The 21119-nt window shown below is 39.4% G+C and overlaps 1 protein-coding gene across 5 annotated transcripts in view; it reads right to left on the bottom strand.

Annotated features, from left to right (window-relative positions):
- Positions 1-4093: 4093 nt before the first annotated feature.
- Positions 4094-21119, bottom strand: part of ZFP1 (ZFP1 zinc finger protein) — a 35328-nt gene continuing 18302 nt past the window's right edge. The window contains exons 2-5 of one of the 5 annotated variants that reach the window (XM_024125043.3): positions 8844-8995; positions 8458-8666; positions 7667-7834; positions 4094-7232 (exon numbers count right to left, since the gene is read on the bottom strand). In XM_024125043.3, the coding sequence (XP_023980811.1) occupies positions 6151-7232; positions 7667-7709 (1125 nt within the window). In that variant the 5' untranslated portion in view covers positions 7710-7834; positions 8458-8666; positions 8844-8995 and the 3' untranslated portion in view covers positions 4094-6150. Of the gene's footprint in view, positions 7233-7666; positions 7835-8457; positions 8667-8843; positions 8996-21119 lie in introns of those variants that run through there. The other 4 variants (XM_024125045.3, XM_024125042.3, XM_007102269.3 and 1 more) reach the window with 4 other exon arrangements.

The raw sequence follows: 21119 nt of genomic DNA, 5'->3' as shown, positions 1-21119 counted from the left end.
AACGTGGGACAAGTGCCCCACGTTGGGTGCCACTAAGTCTGATACCGAACAGGGTTCTTGGCCTTCCCCGATCAATAGGGGCAAGACAAGAAATTCAGTCAAGGCTTTACTGGGGCCCCTGCTGCAGCAGGAAGGAGCGAGAACAAGTAACAAGTTCCCTTTCTTGCTCCATAAAGGGGGGGTGGGGGGCGTGAGCTTGTTCCTTATATGCGGTGAGGGTAGGGGTGTGTCCAGGGGTCAGGCCGGAGGAGTGGCTTGGGTGGTCTGCCCCGCCCCTGGTGGTGGTGAGTGCAGGGGGCATGCGCAGGACCCCGCTTTTGCTCCCGACACCTGTTTTTGCTCGCAGCGCTTCAGAAGTGGCAGCTGGGTTTGGTTTGGTTTTGTCTTTTTGTATCTTGTCCATAATTTGCCCCAACTGTGCATGCACACAGTTTTTAGTCCCTTATAATTTCTTTGTATTTTGTTGCTCCAGGAGACGTCTGTCCAGGTGTAAGCACTGCAGCAAAGGGTCCCAGGTCCCAGCTTGTCTCACTATTATTACCACTACTACTACTGGTCTGGTGGCAGCTGCTGTTGCTATTGTTGTTGTTTGACCTCCTGAGGCCACAGGGGAGCCATACTGACATCCTCACCAGCTTGACCCCCCTGAGGTCACGTTTTTCCACCCACTCCTCTAGGTGGCCTGCTCCAGCGATGACAGTTTTTGTCTCAGCAGGGCAACCCTCAGCTGCCTCTTCCTTACTCAGGCTCAGCCATCCTGTGCCTACTCTTCAGGCTGCTCTTGTACCCAGAAGAGCCAAATCAGCTGATCAGAGCCAGGCCTGCCCGTAGGCTGGTCCTCATCACAGACAAAGCCTGGCTTGTTTTCAACATTACACCGTCTGTTGCTCTGAGCAAAATAATCTGAGGCTACAGTCTCACAGGCCTCCTGCTTATCTTCAAATGCATACTTCCCGCATGACAGGACTCCCCGTATCTCAGGGGGCAGCCTCTGCTCAGCCCTGATGTCTCTTCATCTCCCTAAGAGGTATCAAGCCTCACCTGCTGCCCCGTTTTCTCACTTTCAGTAATGGCCTCAGCGACCTGCAGGGACACAGAATAACTTCCTCTTCCCACATTCTGCATCAACCAGACAAAGGAAAAGTGCTAATGTCAGCTCCACCCCGAAACAACCTGCATGAACTACTGTCAGTGTTTTTCAGGGCATGGAATTCCACAGTTCTGACATGGGTATAGGTAATCCTCAGGGGTCTGGATAGGCTGGAGGCAGGAGGAATAGGGCAAACACCAGAAGACACTAGGAACAGATCTAGGAAGGCAGAAGGAAGTGAACCTGGATCCTTGCAAGATGGTTTCTCACTAATTGCTAACAATCAGTAACACGAGGAAACACTGCTTACTCTCTGAAGGAGTTTTGTTGAAAGCAGTCAGATGGGAGCTATGAATTGGCAGAACGCCATCTCTTAGGCTTCTCTTCCTGAGAGGGGGTTTCTGCTTCTGGGCAGCTCTCCCGAAATTCTCCTCCCAGTTAGTAATCAAGCTCATTTACTTTTTAAAAAGCAGATGATGCTACTCCTTATTTAAGACCCTACTATGGCTTCTCATTTTTCTCACAGGGACAGGCCCAGCCCATACCTGCATTTCCAGCTTCAGGGAAATCTATCCTCTGCCCGGGCTGTCTGTCTGCTCCTGGGATGCACTGCTAATATGTAAATGCCCCAAGGGCAGGAGCCCTCTATCAGAGTATAATCTTGTTCACCAGCATATCCCCAGAAGCCCCCAGGGCCTGCTCCCCTGTTGGTGCTTACAATGTCTTTTTGGAATGAATGAATGTCCCCTCATCTGCTGCCATGATTAGTGTCAGTAGCCATGGTCCAGATGTCTCATGGGGTTTTATGCTCCCTTAAGTTCTTCAGTACCCCCCTCTGGGTTCTTTCACATGAGTCCCCAACATTTTTATATGTTTTGGCTTGTTAGTTGCATTTTGTTTAACATTCTGACAGTGCTTATAAAACCGAGAAAGGTGGGTTCTGCATTACTAAAACGTGTCACACATGAAATGATTCAATGTGTGTGTCTGAGGCAGAAGGGCAGCCTCTCTCTGGGGGCAGGAGGAGAGCTAAGGCCTGAGGAGAAGACGGTCACTAACATCCAGCTGAGGTCTGGAAAATAAAGCAGAGGGATCCCAGCCATGGTTCCCTGATTGCTCAGCAGGATGAGCTATGGGAGTTTGCTTCTCCAAAACACCAGAGAACAGACCGGATGAAGTCGGAAGACTGTCGAGTGGAGACCAGGTCCCAAGAGTCCACTGTACTTTGGCCAGCGGGACTTGATGTGACAATCAGGTAAGGGGTTGAGCCACACATGGCCTGGGGATGGCACAGGGCTCTGTGCAGGTCACTCAGCTGAAGAGATGAAGAGGGACGGTGGGTGAGGGTAGTGAATGTGACAGGGAAGACAGCAGGGGTGGCTGGGACTGAACTCCAGCAGCACCCCACAAAGCCCCCCCCCTCCTGAGGAGGACCCAGTGTCTCACATTTCCATGTCTTTGCGAGCTTTGTGCCTCCTGCCTACGGTGCTGTCACCTTATGCCCCATTTGACTAGTCCTGAGACTTACCAACAGTAGAGTGACACCAATTCCATTTAGCCACACTGGCTTTATACCAAGATGTTCCCAACTTTAGATTTATAGAGCATAAAACAATGTGGATACGTTAAAATACTTAAGCACTCTAGTTATGAAAAAGATATCTATGGAAATGGAAAGAAAATGTCTAATTAAAAATCAGTGGAGTGGGGACTTCCCTGGTGGAGCAGTGGTTAAGAACCCGCCTGCCAATGCAGGGGACATGGGTTCAAGCCCTGGGCCGAGAAGATCCCACATGCTGTGAAGCAACTAAGCCCGTAAGCCACAACCACTGAGCCTGCGCTCTAGAGCCCACGAGCCACAACTACTGAGCCCACGTGCCACAACTACTGAAGCCCACGCACCTAGAGCCCATGCTCCGCAACAAGAGAAGCCACTGCAATGAGTGAGAAGCCCGTGCACCGCAACAAAGAGTAGCCCCCGCTCGCAGCAACTAGAGAAAGCCCGTGAGCAGCAACGAAGACCCAACACAGCCAAAAATAAATAAATTAAAAAAAAAAAATCAGTGGAGTCAAGACGTCACGGGGTCAAGTATAGTGGGCATGGGTTTTGGAGTCAGACAGGTAAAATTTGTTGTGCAAACTGTCCCACCTCTTGGCCTGCACCTCACCAGTGAAATGACAACTTGCCTTCTAGCTTGCTGTAAGGTTGATGAAATAACGTCATATGTCCACGCTATAAGAACTCATCCTCAGGAGTTCCTCCTCTAAGGCCACTTCTGTATATGAGGATTACAAAGCACTTTTTAAAAAAAATTATGAGTTGTGATCTGGATTTCTAAGGCCTTGGGAGCAAACAGCTCATGAAAGGAGAGTCACTTCTATGGTCATTTGTTTAATTGTAAAGGTGTTTATGCTGAATTTTCTCAAAGCATTTGTAATTTGCTAATTTAGAGTAATGACAACCTTGGCATTCCCTGCATTTTTTTCATTGGTTTTTCTGTCTTTACTAGTTTTTTTTTTTTTTTTTTTGTATTAAAGTTTCCATCCTGTCAACAAGGAATGTCAAATATGTGTTTTAGTTGAGAACACAGGCTCAAGACTACAACACAGCCATGAAAGCTGGAGCGGAACACAGCAGCCGGCCACTGTACAGAGTAAGGGAACTGCCTTATGTCATGCTATGTTAACTCATGATTTAACTGGGTCCACCTAAATGGGTTATGTTGGTATTCCAGAATAAACAAATGTTAGAGACTAAGGAATGCATGAAAAATTTTCCACTGAAATTAATGTTAATTATATTTTTGACTTTGGAGAATTCTACTCTCCAGGCCCATAAAATCGTATACAAATACACATAAACACAACATTTTTAGATTTTTATTTTACAAAATTTGGTGCACACACACACACACACAGGCACGCACACACACACACAGGCACGCACACACACTTTTTCTCTCCCCCCTCCCCCCATCTGTCTTGGTGGCATTTGCCCCTAAATGCTCTTTCCCATGGAATACTGTCCAGCTATGGTATATCTTTACCACAGTTTGTTCAATCATTCCTTACTGATGGTCGTTCACATTGTTTCCTTTTTTGTCCTTACCAAAAAATACAATATACATTGATAAACACATAGTCTTAGGTACTGGCACTTTATTTTTTTTCTTAGGGATGGATTCCCAGAAATGAGTCTGCTGGGTTGAAGAGTATAGTTGGCCCTTGAATAACACAGGGGTTAAAGGCACGGATCTTCAGTGTAGTCGAAAACCCAAGTATAAAGTCAGTCCTCCGTATCCAAGGCTCTGCATCTACAGATTCAACCAACCGTGGATTGTGTAGGACTGTAGAACTTACTGAAAAAAATCCGTGTATGAGCGGACCTGCGCATATTAAACTGGTGCTGTTCAAGAGTCAACTGCATGTGTGTTCTTAACGTTAAAAGACAGAGTCACAATTATTTCCAAGGAGGTTGTCACAATTTGTATTTCTAACAGCAGTGTAGGAAGTTAACCTCTTCCCTTGCTTCCTTGCCATTAGTATAGATAAGATGACAATTTAGAAAGACAAAGACTTACTGGACTAAGGATATTCTGATAAATTTGTTCAGAAAAATCATTCACGTTCATATACAGTCATAGCACATCAATAATCTTCAAAAACAAAAGAAAAAAAGGCCAGTTACAGTGGCCATTTACAATTCTAATGCATGATTTGTGATGGATAAGGAAAGGAACTGGTGAATTTGAAATCAAGCCTAAAATGGAATCTGAGTTATGCAAAAATAAGAAATTTTTTTAGGTTAATAATAAATATATGGGGAGATCACTAAAGTCTAATTTATGAAGTGTTTGTGAGCCTTTAAAGCAAAGTTGTAACTTACGCTAACTCAGGTTCTAAAGGGAAATGCTTTTGGTTGATGATAGTGAAACTCATGGAAGAAATGCCTCCTTTAAACAGAATTCTGCAAAAATTTATTTCTAAAGTGGACTAAGCACATGGAAAATTTAAAAAGCAATATGAGACATTTATTGACAGTTTCTTAAATTATTTTTCCTCTAAAGTCTCTGAAATGTAACACTTGAACTACATATGCATCCTATTTTTTTGCAAGACAATTTATAAAATATTAAGAGAAATAGGGAAACACCCAAAAATACACGTAGTTTCTGGGTTATACAATATTTTGGTAAAAGACATGCATTTGCATTTGTATGTAAATATCCCAGTGGAAAATAACAAGAGCATGATGGGTGTGGCTATTCTTTACACAGCCCATTTATTCCGTGGTGCACACTGAGTGATAGAACCCACATCTGCTGCCTTTCACTCTCTTCAGTCTCTCTCAATTATCTCACACTTGCATATTTATGTCAATAATACTTCTAGGAAATCTTCAGCAAACCCAGAAGGTTGAAACTTCAACATTGTCTTCTGTTGACTGAAGAGGCAGCTCAATAACAATGGTCATACCAACTTATATATGCCAGCAAGGAGGAGGAGAAAACATATGCTACATGCTATGAAAATCTGTTATGTGTTTCATTTGGAATGCAGACTGGATTGTAAAGGTACTGAAAAACACATGTTCAGTATGGAAAATCATGTTTGATGTGTCCTAATTTGATTATCAAGACAAGAATTCCAAACTCTTAGTGTCTGTTAAATTTACATGTGCAGATCTAAAATATACAGTTATTTTTTTGGTGGCATATTCTCACACATAACCACTGAATTCCTAGGGTACTGTCTCTAGCTCCTTTATGCTGCTTGCTGCCCAGAATATTTCATTATTGAATGAATTATTCAAGATTTTTAAAAACTCACTGTAATACAGCCAAGTACGTCTATTTACAATTGGATATATTCTGATATGTATTCTTTAGTTGGGTATCATATACCTAACTATCAGTACAATATTGTTCTTAGGGGGCCTCATTTTTACACAGTTTTGAGTAGACAGATTGTATCTCAGTATGAGTTCCCATGTTCCTTCAGCACCTTCTCGAGGTTTCTCCCCAATGGAAGGGTTCTCACAGTACAACCTGGCTGCAGTCTCAGGGTTTATCCCCGGTATGAACCCTCTGATGGACACCGAGTCGGGACTTCCTGCTGAAGGCCTTCCCACATTCAGAACACTCATATGGTTTCTCTCCTGTGTGGATTCGCAAATGTAATCTAAGAGTTGACCTCTGGCTGAATGTTTTGCCGCATTCAGTACATTCATAGGGTTTTTCTCCGGTATGAGTTCTCATATGTATAATGAGTTGTGAGTTCTGGATAAAGGATTTTCCACATTCACTGCACTCATAGCGTTTCTCCCCTGTGTGAATTTTCTGGTGTATAATGAGGTTTGATTTCTTGAAGAAGGTTTTGGCGCATTCATTACACTCATAGGGTCGTTCTCCGGTATGAATTCTCTGGTGTGTAGTAAGTTCAAATTTCTGGGCAAAGGTCTTGCCACATTCACTGCATTCGTAGGGCTTCTTCTCCATATGTGCTCGCTGGTGTACAATGAGGTTTGACTGGTGGGTGAAAGCTTTTCCACATTCAAGACATTCAAAGGGTTTCTCCCCAGTATGGATTCTCTGATGTTTAATGAGGTTTGCCTTATGGGAGAAGGTTTTCTTACACACATTACATTCATAAGGTTTTTCTCCAGTATGTATTCTCTTATGACTAATAAGGAGTGATTTAAATGAGAACGCCTTGTCACAATAATTACAGATAAAAGGTTGCACCAAATTTCTGATTTTCTGGTGTTTAAAAATGCCTTCTTTATGGCTAAAGGCTTTTCCACTTCTATTATAGTCAGAGTATTCCACTCCAGTATGCGTTTTCTCTTGCTTCAGGTAGAGGAGTGCTTTTCCAAATCCATTACAGTCATCGTCTTTCTTTCTGATGTAGCTTCTATCGCTAGTAAGTAAGTCTGAATTATATCTCAAAGTTTTTTCATATAAGTCATATTTATAGGGTACTTGTCTTAAAGAAACAAAGTCTGTGCTAAGATTAAATGTTTTTCCAAAGAGATTATCTCTTTCTTCAACTGGGGTTTGGTTCTTAAAGACGATAAATGGCCTTGCCTGCTCATCTGGGTTTCTGTGGTCCCTCTCCATCTGGTCATCAGCCTTCCATACCTCTAGGAAAGAGCACATGAAATACTCTGTCAACCCTTTCACCACAATGTTACGGAATGTGAAGACTCCACAAATGTTCCATTGGAGGGCTGCCTCTTTAGTCTGGGACCCAGTCTTCCAGTATAAAAAAGTCCCCAGTTCCAAGTTTTCCTAGCTCTTAAACTCTGAAAGAAAAAGACAAAGCCTGTGGCAAAATGGACACAAATAGCACTGCCAGATTACAAAACGGCCTTAAAAGTGGGTGAAGGGAAATAAATAAAAACAAATGATGTGAGAAGGCTGGCAATTCCAGAGACAAAGGCTATTTGGTGTCCTCAAGGACACCAGTTGGTACAGACCAAGAAAATAAGGAGATGTTAAGGGAAAAAACCCAGGCAGATCTAAGTTGAGCAGGCAACACTGAGACTGAATTACTGTGGTCGGATGGCCACCTCACCTACATGCTCGAGGCTCCTTCCCCTTTTCTCTCCTTTTCTCATCTGCACCAATAACGTCCTAAAGGCAACCTTTCTCACAGGTTTGCAGAGAGAACCCTATGCAGAGCTCCAAATCTCCCAAGTAGGACTTTTCCAAGTGGAAGGCACAATCCAGAAATTCATAGATTCTGTAGGAAATATAAAATGGATCTAAGATATTTTTGACAGAACTGCTCACTGCTACTGCGGGTTGCACTACTTTTTCTATTGAAGTTGTTGGAGAGAGAGAGTGTTTCCATCACTGTATCCTGTATTTCTCCTTTACATGTGTTTAATTTCTTCCTCAAACCAATCTCGTCCCTGCTTTTATTTGAAGGAATCTTAAGGATCAAATTTAGCCGGCCTCAAGCTATGCTTTAAGCACCTTTACTCTGATCTCTGTATGACCGGTTATTCCTGACTCTTGTGATCCTGCTGCCATTTGTGTCACTCTTGTACTGAAAAGTCTGTATTTTCCTTGAGGCTACTAAGCCAATTCCCATGACCTAAAATACAGAAGTCACCATTCTGGCTAAGTGAGAATACTAATGAAAGAGGAACTAATCACAGAACAAAGGTTTAAAACATGTTAGGCAAGAATCAAGGCTTGAGTGTCAGAGAAATTAAACAGGAAAACGTTAAGCAGCAAGAGACCGATATTTGGAGGTTATGACTCAGGATATGAGGTGCACAAGTCATCTGTTCTCAGCTACCTCTAAAGGTTTAGGGATTTGAAAAATAGATTCCTAAAAAATATTTCAAAGATACCAACCCATTCATAATCTCTAGGATATTACTTCCACTGGCTTCTATCTGATTCTCCTTCCGACCTTCCAGATCTTCCCTAGAAAGTTGTGAACTGGAAATTCTAACTCTGGTATCCATAACTCTTCTCACTGATCCAACATGAAAATCTGGTTTGATAATATCAGAGAACTTGATTATGGAACACAGCTCCTAACTGCTTGGACTTCAGAAAGCCTGAAAATAAAGAAGGTAGAACTTCAGAGTCTGCACTCTCTCTCAGCTTTAATACATGAAGCTTGACACCAAAACCATTTAGTAATTCAGAAGCTTATCATTTTTGGTAACTGAGAAAGGACCTAAACACTACTAGGCAACATTGAACTACGAACTACACCTGAAAGCTGTCCTTACCCACTGAAAGTAAGTTGCTGTAATTCTCCAGCATCACGTCCATGTAGAGGATCCTCTGAGAGGGGTCCAGTTGCTCCCATTCCTCCTGGGTGAAGTCCACAGTCACATCCGTGAATGACACTGATCCCTGAAATGGCATATTGCTATTCATTCTGAAATGATCAGCATTTGGTGATGTAGGAAGGACATATGAAAACTTACTCTTACCATGTTGTAAAAGAATCATTCATTTAAAAGACTTACATGTGACACCAACTGTTTTGTCATGTCTCCAAAAAATATTTTTAAAAATAGTTAAAGCATTTATTCAGATTCCCCTAGATCTCTGGTGCTGTCATATTAAGCAGGTATTTAAGATTACTAAAACATTGTTTCTCCTCTGAAGATGTACATACGAAGACAGTTACATAAACATTATTATGCAGTATTTAATGTTACCAGTTAGTGATGATGCTCATATAGGCATTATTTTTGTGATCTCAAACTAGACAATATTAAAGAGTTAATTAAAGCTTTGAATATTTAAAGGTAGAAGATGAAATACCAATTATAAGATAAAATATCGGGCATAAATAAAGATCTCTCTACCATACCCAAGCCATAAAAAGGGTAGAAAAGCAAAAACAAACAAGTGAGACTACATCAAACTAAAAAGCTTTTGCACAGCAAAGGAAACAATCAACACAATGAAAAGGCAACCTACCAAATGGGAGAAAATATTTGCAAATCCTATATCTGCTAAGGGGTTAATATATAGCAAAGAAAAAAATAAAACCCAATCCGATTAAAAAATGGGCAGAAGAGATAGACATTTTTCCCAAGAAGACATACAAATGGCCAACAGGTACAGGAGGTGTTCAAAATCACTAATTATCAGGGAAATACAAATCAAAACCACAGTGAAATAATATCACCACACCTGTAAGAAAGGCTATTATAAAAAAAGACATTTACAACTATTTACACATCACTTACATTGTACTAGGTACTTTAAGTAATCTACAGATAATTTAAAATATAAGGGAGGATGTATATGGGTTATATGCAAATACTTTGCCTTTTATATAAGGGACTTGAGTATCTGCATATTTTAGTATCCAAGGGGGGCCCTGGAACCAACTCCCCTAGGATACTGAAGGATGACTATCCCCATGTTCATTTCAGCATTATTTACAAAAGCCACATATGGAAACAACCTAAGTATCCACGGATGGAATATTCAGCCATAAAAAAGAAGGGAGTCTTGCCATTTGTGACAACATGGATGGACCTTGAGGGCATTATGCTATGTGAAATTAGTCAGACAGAGAAAGACAAAAACCATATGATCTCAATTCTATGTAGAATCTAAAAAAAAGAAAAACAAGCACAAAGATACAGAGAACAGATTGGTGGCTGCCAGAGGCTGGAGAGTGGAGGTAGGAGGAGAAATGCATGAAAGGGGCCATAAGGTACAAACTTTCAGTTACAAAGTTAAGTCATGTAATGTACAGTATGAGGACTGTAGTTAATAAAACTGTATTGCAGATTTGAAAGTTGCTAACAGATCTTGAAAGTTCTTAGCATAAAAAAAAATTATAACTGTATGGTGATGATGGATGTTAACTAGACTTATTGTGGTGATCACTTCACAATACACACAAATATCAAATAATGTACAACTGAAACTAAGAATGTTATGTCAATTATACCTCAATAAAAAATAATTAAAAGTTAAGTCTATTACTTTTAATAAAAAAATATCCACAGCAGCATTTTACATAAGAGCCCTAAACTGGAAAAACAAACATTCATCAATAGTAGATTAATTTCTCGTGGTATATTAAAACAATTTAGTACTATAAAGCAATGAAAAGGAACTAATTCCAGCTACAGAGGGAGGATTTCACAAGGGTTTCAAGAATGCTGGCTAATTTTTATTTCTTGGTCTGAATGTATATATGACACTTTTCACTATAGTAAACAATCCGCATGGAACAAAAGACATGCTGAAGCATATAAATATGAAGAGTCATAAGCCAGAAAACCAAGACTAATAAAAACCAAGAAGAGTTATAAGGAAAAAAATTGAAGACCATTTGATAACTTTCAAAAATCATCTACATTCACTTGGCCACAGGATAAGTATAAGAACTTTTGCATCGCTGCCAGACCAACAAGGGTTAATAAACCTGTGGCACATCATTTTGGCTCAAGTTACAATGATTTAGAAATGACTCTACCATCAAATATGAAAATATTCTGTATTTTTTCTCACAATGCTGTTTTCCATACTCTATACAAACAAAAAAACTCCAAAAATTAGAGATAAAACACAATTCTGATAGTATAGAGTTAAAAGGGATGTCAAACATGACTGTCCTCAAAGAATTACTTTTGTCAATGACAGATGCAGTTTTGATGTGGAATCAATTTGGTGTTCGGAGCACAAATCCTATGGCCACGAGTAGAGGTGTATCTGACACCCAGAGCAGACCTCAACACTTCAAACTGTTAAACGTCTAAAATCTTCACCTACGAATTTACTTCTGAGTACAAGAATCCTCTTTAACCTATTCACATTCCCTGTCTACTGAATCCATGTAACTGTCCTTTTCAGTTATGACCTCCAGTTCCTTAACCCCTCCTTTTTCCAAATACCTCCAAAATTTACATTACACTTGTCACCATCTTTAAAATACATGCCCCAGTGACTTCCCACCATCTCCCACTCATAACTCGTAGCCTCAGGAAAAGTCACAGAAAGTAAGAAAAAAATAAGATAAAGGTCTGAGCACTACAAATGGCCTAGTTATATTGCACAAATTTTCAGGTAACCCAATAGTATTATTTTATGACATAGGAATCTTTAACCACATGGCATGGGAGCAGAGAATGCCACTGGTGGGTCATCTATGCCTGAGATCAATGATATTGAGATCAACAATAATGGAGTCAAGATTTTCCCAGTAGTAAATATTTATTCCCACTTTCAGATCACTTCTGAAATTATAGCTTTAAAAATAGGGACACTAGGAAATTTCCCAGGGACTAAATTAAGTACTAAGGACACAAGACCACTCTTCACCCTTATAGGTGAGCTACAGAACCCAAGTCCTACCTTTGCTTCCTCTTTCCACTGCCACCCCAGTTATTACAAAAGCTTCCTAACTCTTATTTCCTGTCTCCTCTCATTCTCATCTACTCCACATTATAAAGCTAACGTGATTTTTCTAAATTATAGCTCTACTCATACAATTACCTTGATTAGAAACATCATCCATTATCTCTTGAAATAAACTATGACTGCCCAACATTCAACACCATTCAAATTCCTCTTCCATCCCTCTCTCCCCTGACTCCCCTCTCTATGCACAGATCCTCCCACTTAGGTCACATCACAGATCACTTAGATGTGACCTTCCATAATTTGAGTCCCTACTCTCTTTTAAACTTGGAGTACTTTGTTTGTATTTCTCTTGTGGCATATATTTCACTCTGCTTTCTTTTTTCTTTCCTTTTTAAAAAAATGTGCCCTATTTCTTTTACTCTCCCCATTAGATGTTATGATTTTTTTAGACCAGAAATTGTATCTCTGTATTTCTGTTAGCACAAAATACATGAGTACAAGTTAGGGACTCAAATAAAATAAAATAAAATAAAAACAATTCTAACTGGGGACTTCCCTGTTGGCGCAGGGGTTAAGAATCTGCCTGCCAGTGCAGGGGACACGGGTTCGAGCCCTGGTCTGGGAAGATCCCACATGCCGCGGAGCAACTAAGCCTGAGTACCATAACTACTGAGCCTGCGCTCTAGAACCCGTGAGCCACAAATACTGAGCCCGCATGTCACAACTACTGAAGCCCATGCGCCTAGAGCCTGTGCTCTACAACAAGAGAAGCCACCGCAATGAGAAGCCCACATACCACAACAAAGAGCAGCCCCCACTCACCGCAACTAGAGAAAGCCTGCGTGCAGCAACAAAGACCCAACACAGCCAAAAATAAATAAATTTATAAAAAACAATGCTAACTGAATGGTGCTCAGTGTTCAAATTTTTCTCCCACTATTTTCTTGCTTCCTGAAGAGCCATGCCACATAATTCCTATAGCAACATCCTAAGTAGCTAGCTAAAATAATATAGCATCTGAACTGTACTCAGATTATACAAAAAAAATTTGGTAATATCTGGTAAATCCTAAAATGTGGCTTATTTTCCTGAGATATCATGCATGCCCTAGTATACTTGTCTCTTCATTAAAAATGCTTTTTATTGTTTGTAATCTACATGATTCCCAGATCAATTCTGGCTGACCTTGTTCTTGACAATTTATTTGCATTTTGGTATTGGTCTTACTAGTGGCAATTTAGCTCTTCAGCATCCAGGATATGGTCACTCTATTCATGGAGTAAGTATAAGTAAAATCATCACTACATTGTCAGTACAATGTAAGTAGAGACACAATGTGACTCATCATCACCGAGGCATAAGTCATGGGCTAAATAACCTTTCACAAAAGAAAGGAACAGCACAGCCATAAAACTGAGTAGAAAAAAAAAATCTTAGAAAATATATGTAATTGGATTTAACAGCAGGTTAGATTCATCTGAAGAGATAATTAGTAAACCTGAAGATAGGTCAGTGAGAAATATCCAGACTGAAACAGAAAAAACACAAAGGATGGAAAACACATCAAAATGCCTAAGAGATACGTGGCACAAACTAAAGGTCTAATATACTTGCAACTGGAGCCCCAGTAAGAGAAGCAAGATGCAACAGAAACATATTTGAAGAGATAATGGCTGAGAATTTTCTGGAACAGCTCACATCGGACTATAGAATACCTCTAACCCCAGGAATAAATATAAAGAAAACCACATTTAGGCACATCATAAAAAAACTAACAATCTCAGAAGAAAAAAAATACACTGTTTTCTGTTGTTTCAATACAAACACTGGAAGCCAGAAAGTAACAGAATACCCTCAAAGCACTGATAATACTAGAATGTGAGTTGGCAAATTTTTTGTATAAAGGGCCAATTAGTAAATATTTTAGGTTTTGTAGACCGTATGTAGCCTCAACTACAACTAATCAAGTTGGCTGCTTTACCACGAAAGTAGGCACGGGCAATATGTAAACAAATGGATGTGGCTGTGTTCCAATAAAACTTGATCTAGGGACACTGAGATTTGAAAACATTTCATAAAAGATTAAGACCTTCAGAGAAGTTTAAAAACAACAAAAACGACAACATACTTTTTACAAGAGACAAATAACACAAAGCTTGAAAATAAAAGGCATTGTAACGGCTAGCCCAGGAACATCACTAATTACTTAAAACAAAATTCTAAAAATATGTATATACCATGATCCTCAAATTCTACTTAATGAATATAAAAATATCAGAAAAGAGAACTGGCTACCTCTAAAGTGAGGAGACTGGCTTTAATAGTCAAAAAGATTTTAGCATTGAGTGAGTCGACCTAATACCAGCAGTGACAGCATGCTAGGAGCGCAGAACCATGATATAGTGAGAGAGAGTAAGAGACAGAATTCATGTATGAATTGTGTAACAAAAAGGAAAAAACATATATTATGTGTGGAGGCAAATAAGCCAAGATGATAAATATTGACTACTGGATGGTGTAACTGGTTGATAATTATTAGATAAACTGTAGTGCAAGTGATGACATTCAACTATTTGGACATACAAAAATGGCAATTTCATATAGCTCAACCTAATATGCTTTTATCTGTATTTCTGTGCATTTTCATACTTCACAGAATCAAACCAAACACAGGTAAGTGACAAACTTCCTTGGAGCTCAACCCAAAGAAAATGGTAAGAAAAAATAAAAAATAATAAAAAGAAAGAAAAAATAAAAATATTTTATGAATTACTAGGCAAACAGGAAGAGAAATCAGAAAAATTTAGAACCCTGGGAAAAAGGAGAAAAGCCTATAAGTTTCAGGAGAGAACTGAACAGGTCACATTCTGATAAATAGACAGGACTTTGTACTTGTTGAATACAACACCAAAAAGCAATGACTTCAAAATTCTGAAAGAAGAAAACAACAAAAGCTGGGCAAATAAATGAAACAGTTTACAGGTACTGGAAAGCAACCACTGCAGGGCTACAATTATTGAAAAGACGGGTGAACCTGAAGGGAACTCCACATTCACACCGATGATAAAAGTGCTGAAAGGAAAAAATTATCAATCTTGAGTTTTATACCCAGCAAAATGTCCCTAAAGATATTTTCTAGACTGTGGCACAGAGAAACAGAAATCAAGCAGAAAGTAACAGTATTGCTACATGGAATAAACAAAAATTGGATTTGGGTCTGCAAAACAACTGGGATTTGGGGGCAGAGTAATGGAGATAAGGAAGCCATAGAGAAGGGGCTCTAAAATTCTGCATAAAAATTCACCTCAGATCTTTGGCTGGCTCCTAACATGTGCAGGTGGAAGGCAAGCCTCCAGGAGAGCTAGCAGAGTATAGCAGTTTTGTTCCGCCAGATAGTTAAGTTATTGGCAGAATAAAACTTTACATTCTTTAGAGGGAATTATGCACCATACAACATGTCCAACACACAAAAATTACTAGACATGCAAAAAAATCAAAGAGCAATTAATAGACAAAAAACCAAAAGATAGTCAAGAACAGACACAGCGATAATTCATGTATTAGAGTTAGTATACAAAGAGTTCAGATTAACTGTACAGTAATATGTTAAAAATATAGAAAAAAAGATAAACAATGCAGTGAAAATATGGAAATATTTCAACAAAAAAAATGGAATCTACAAAAAGAAAGCAAATGGACATTGTAGAACTGCAAAATGTAGTTTTTAACTGAAATTAAAAACTCATTGTATAGACTTAAGAGTAGACTAGACCCAGCAGAAGATAAGAATTGTGAATTTGAAGACAGGTAAATAGAAGATATTCAAACTGAAGCAGAAGAGAAAAAAATGGGGGAAAAGACAAAGCATTAACAAGATGTGAAGCATGGCCAAAAAAGTCTAATGCACTATTCCTTAAAATGCTAAAAGGAAAAACAAAAAAGGATAATGTGTAGTCCCAGAAGAAGAGGAAAAAAGAATGGGACAGAAACAATATTTGAAGAAATAATAGCTGAGAATATTCCAAATTTGATAAAAGGCAATGACCACAAATCTAAGAAACTCAGTAAAGCCCAAGCAGAATAAATACAAAGAAAATTATACCTAAATACATCACATTCAAACTGCTGAGTGTCAGAGAAAGAGAGAATATCTTAAAAGAAGCCACAGGGGGACTTCCCTGGCAGTCCAGTGGTTAAGACTCTGTGCTTCCACTGCAGGGAGGTGCAGGTTTGATCCCTGGCTAGGGAACTAAGATCCTGCATGCTGCACAGCGTGGCCAAAAGAAAGAAGAAAAAAAAAGATGCACTTCCTTTAGGGAAGAACAATAAAAATGAATTATTTCTTAACGGAAACCATAGATGTGAGACAGAAATGGAATTCCATGTTTAAAGTACTGAAACAAAAATTAACCCTAGAATTCTATGCCCAGGGAAAATACTTTTCAAAATGAAGGCAAAATATAAGGCATATACAGATAAACAAAAGCTTTAAGAATTCACTGCAGTATACTGATTTCTGCTCTTGGATTGTAGTGAGGCAGTATAATCCTAATCTGAGGTGATTACCACAGTATATAAACTGTAATCCTTCGAGAAACCATTTTCTTAAAAAAAAAGATACAAAGGAAAAAAGACACATATAGGACAGATGAAAAACAAATGCAAGATGACAGACTTAAATCCAACTGTGCATATCATGAACTTAATTACAGACAAAATAATAAGTCAATTAAAAGACAGACGATCAGGCTGGATAAAAACTATGACCCAACTATATGTTACTTAGAGGTAGGAAACACACTATAAATATAAGAACACAAATAGGTTGAAGCAAAAAAAATGGAAAAGATATACCATGAAAATGCTAATCATAAAAAGGTAGATATACAGCCTGTGACTCTAGAGGCAGGGATGCCTGGACAAGATGGAGGAGTAGAAGGACCTGACCTCACCTCCTTTCATGAAAACACCAAAATCACAACTAACTGCTGAACAACCACTGACAAAAAATGACTGGAACCTACCAAAAAAGATATTCTACTTCGAAAGACAAAGAAGAAGCTGCAATGAGACAGTGGGGTGGGGGGGGGGTGCATTCCTGATACAATCAAATCCCATAGCTGCCAGGTGGGCAACCCACAAACTGGAAAATATATTCATAAAGAGTCTCCTACAGGAGTGAGTTCTGAGCCCCATGACAGGCTCCCCAGTCTGGGGGTCTGGATTGGGAGGAGGAGCCCTGAGAGCATCTGGCTTTGAAGGCCAGTGGGGCTTGATTACTGGAAATCCACAGGACTGGGGGAAGCAGAAATATCACTCTTGAAGGGCACACACAAGGTCTCGTGTGCACACCAGGACCTGGGGAAAAATCAGTGACTTCACAAGAGCCTCAGAGACCTACTTGCTGGTCTTGGAGGGTCTCCTGGGGAGGTGGGGGGCAGCTGTGGCTCACTGCAGGGACAAGGACACTGGTGGTGGAGAAACTGGGGAGTATTCATTGGCGTGAGCTGTCTTGGAGGCCACCATTTTGACACCAAGACCTGGCCCCACCAGATAGCCCAAAGGCTCCAGTGCTGGGACACCACAGGACAAACAACCAACAGGGTGGGAACACAGCCCCATCCATCAGCAATCAGGCTGCTTAAAGTCTTCTAAACCTACAGCCGCCTACAGACATGCCCCTTGACATGGCCCAGCCCACCAGATAGATAAGACCCAGCTCCACCCACCAGTGGGAAGGCACCAGATCCTCCCAACAGGAAGCTTGCACAAGCCTCTTAGACCAGCCTCATCCACCAGGGGGCAGACATCAGAAACAAGAGGAGCTACAATCCTGCAGGCTGTGCAATGCAAAAATAGAAAGTTAAAGAAAGTAAGATGGCAGAGAAATATGTTCCAGAAGAAGGAATAAGATAAAAAAGAACAACTAAGTGAAGTGGAGATAGGCAATCTACCTGAAAAAGAATTCAGGGTAATGATAGTAAAGATGATCCAAGATATGGGAAAGAGAATTGAGACACAGACTGAAAAGATACAAGAAATGCTTAACAAAGAGCTAGAAAATTTAAAAAACAGAGATGAACAATACAATAAGAGAAATGAAAAACACACTAGAAGGAATCAATAGCAGAATAAATGAGGCGGAAGAACAGATAAGTAACCTGGAAGACGGAATGGTGGATATCACTGTCACGGAACACAATAAAGAAATGAAAAAAAAATTGAGAACAGTTTAAGACACATCTAGGGACAACATTAAATGCACCAACATTCACATTATAGGGGTTCCAGAAGGAGAGGAGAGAAAGGGCCTAGAAAGTATTTGAAGAGATAATAGCTGAAAACTTCCCTTACATGGAAGAGGAAACAGTCACCCAAGTCTAGGAAACACAGAGTCCCAGGCAGGATAACCCCAAGGAGGAACATGCCAAGACACATACTAATCGAACTGGCAAAAACTGAAAGGAAAGAGAAAATATTAAAAACAACAAGGAAAAAGTAACAAATTACATACAAGGGAATCCCCATAAAGTTATCAGCTGATTTTTCAGCTGAACCTCTGCAGCCCAGAAGGGAGTGGCATGATACATTTAAAGTGATGAAAGGGAAATACCTACAACCAAGAATACTATACCCAGTAAGGATCTCATTCAGATTCAATGGAGAAACTGAAAGCTTTACAGCAGGCAAAAGCTAAAAGAATTCAGCACCACCAAAAAATCTTTACAACAAATGCTAAAGGAACTTCTCTAGGAGGGAAAGAAAAACCCACACCTAGAAACCAGAAAATTACAAACGGCAAAGCTCACCAGTAAAGGCAAACATAAAGGTAGGAAATCATCCACACAAAAATATGCTATCAAAACCAGCAACAGTGAGGAGTACAAATGCAGAGTATTGGGAATATACTTGAAATTAAAAGACCAGCAACTTAAAAACAATTTTGTATACATATAGACTGATATATCAAAATCTTTTGTACGCACAAACCAAAAATCTACAATAGATATACACACACACACCAAAGAATCCAAACGCAACACTAAAAATAGTCTCCAAATCACAAGAGAAGAGCACAAAAGACGAAGGGAAGAAAAAAGACCTAAGAAAACAACCCCAAAACAACAAAAAGGCAATAAGGACATACATATCAGTAATTATCTTAAATTTAAATGAATTAAACGCTCCAACCAAAAGACAAAGACTGGCTGAATAGCTACAAAAACAAGACATGTATATATGCTGTCTACAAGAGACCCACTTCAGATCTAGGGACACATACAGACTATAAGTGAGGGGATGCAAAAAGGTATTCCATGCAAATGGAAATCAAAAGAAAGCTGGAGTAGCAATACTTATATCAGACAAACTAGACTTTAAAATAAAGACTGTTACAAGAGACAAAGAAGGATGTACATGATGATCAAGAGATCAATCCAAAAAGAAGATATAACAATTGCAAACACATATGCATCCAACCTAGAAGCACCTCAATATATACAGCAAATTACTAACAGCCAAAAAAGGAGAAATTGACAGTTACACAGTAATAGTGAAGGACTTGAACACCCCACTTACATCAATGGACAGATCATCCAGACAAAATCCATAAGGAAACACAGACCTTAAATAACACATTAGACCAGATGGACTTATTGATATTTATAGAGCATTCCATCCAAAAGTAGCAGAATACACTTTCTTCTCAAGTGCACATGGAATATTCTCCAGGATAGATCACATGCTGGGAGGCAAAGCAAGCCTCAGTAAATTTATGAAAATTGAAATCATATCAAACATCTTTTCTGAACACAGCACTATGAGATTAGAAATCAACTACAAGAAAAAAAACTGTAAAAAACACAACCACGTGGAGGCTAAACAATATGCTACTAAACAACAAATGGATCACTGAAGAAATCAAAGAGGAAATCAAGAAAAACCTAGAAACAAATGAAGACAAAAGCATGACAATCCAAAACCTATGGGACACAACAAAAGCAGTTTTAAGAAGGAAGATTATAACAAAACATTCTTACCTCAAGAAACAAGAGAAATCTCACAAAAACAACCTAACCTTACACCTAAAGCAACTAGAGAAACAACAACAAACAAAAGACACAAAATAGCAGAAGGAAAGAAATCATAAAGATCAGAGCAAGATAAATGCAATAGAGACAAAGAAAATTAAAGAAAAGATCAACAAAACTAAAAGCTGTTTTTCTGAAAAGGTAAACAAAATTGATAAACCTTTAGCCAGATTCATCAAGAAAAAAAGAGAGAATGCTCAAATCAATAAAATTAGAAATGAAAAAGTTACAACAGACACCACAAAAATACAAAGGATCATAAGAGACTATTGCAAGCAACTATACGCCAATAAAATGGACAACCTAGAAGAAATGGACAAACTCTTAGAAAGGTACAACCTTCAAGACTGAACCAGGAAGAAATACAAAACATGAACAGACCAATCACAAGTACTGAAATGGAAACTGTGATTTAAAAAATTCCAATAAACAAAAGTTCAGAACCAGATGGCTGCAGAGGCAAATTCTATCAAACATTAAGAGTTAACATCTATCCTTCTGAAACTCTTCCAAAAAATTGCAGAGGAAGGAACACTCCCAAGCTCATTCTACAAGGCCACCATCACCCTGATACCAAAACCAGGCAAAGATACCACAAAACGAACTACAGGCCAATATCACTCATGAACATAGATACAAAAATTCAAAAGAGTAGCGAACCAAATCCAACAATACATTAAAAGGATCAAGAATTTTTCAATATCTCCAAATCACCTAATTAACAACCTGAAGAATATGCCACATTAACAACTTGAAGAATAAAAACCACATGGTCTCAAAAGATGCAGAAAAAGGGACTTCCCTGGTGATCTAGAGGTTAAGACTTTGCCTTCCAATGCAGGGGGTGCAGGTTCAATCCCTGGTTGGGGAGCTAAGATCCTACATGCTTCGTGGCCACAAAACAAAACAAAAAACCATAAAAAACAGAAGCAATATTGTAACAAATTCAATGAAGACTTTAAAAATGGTCCACATTAGGGCTTCCCTGGTGGCACAGTGGTTGAGAGTCTGCCTGCCGATGCAGGGGACACGGGTTCATGCCCTGGTCCGGGAAGATCCCGCATGCCGCGGGGGTGG

This window comes from Physeter macrocephalus, chromosome 17 (genome assembly GCF_002837175.3).
Source record: "Physeter macrocephalus isolate SW-GA chromosome 17, ASM283717v5, whole genome shotgun sequence".
Classification (NCBI taxonomy): domain Eukaryota; kingdom Metazoa; phylum Chordata; class Mammalia; order Artiodactyla; family Physeteridae; genus Physeter; species Physeter macrocephalus.
This window is presented reverse-complemented; position numbering and strand designations above follow the sequence as displayed.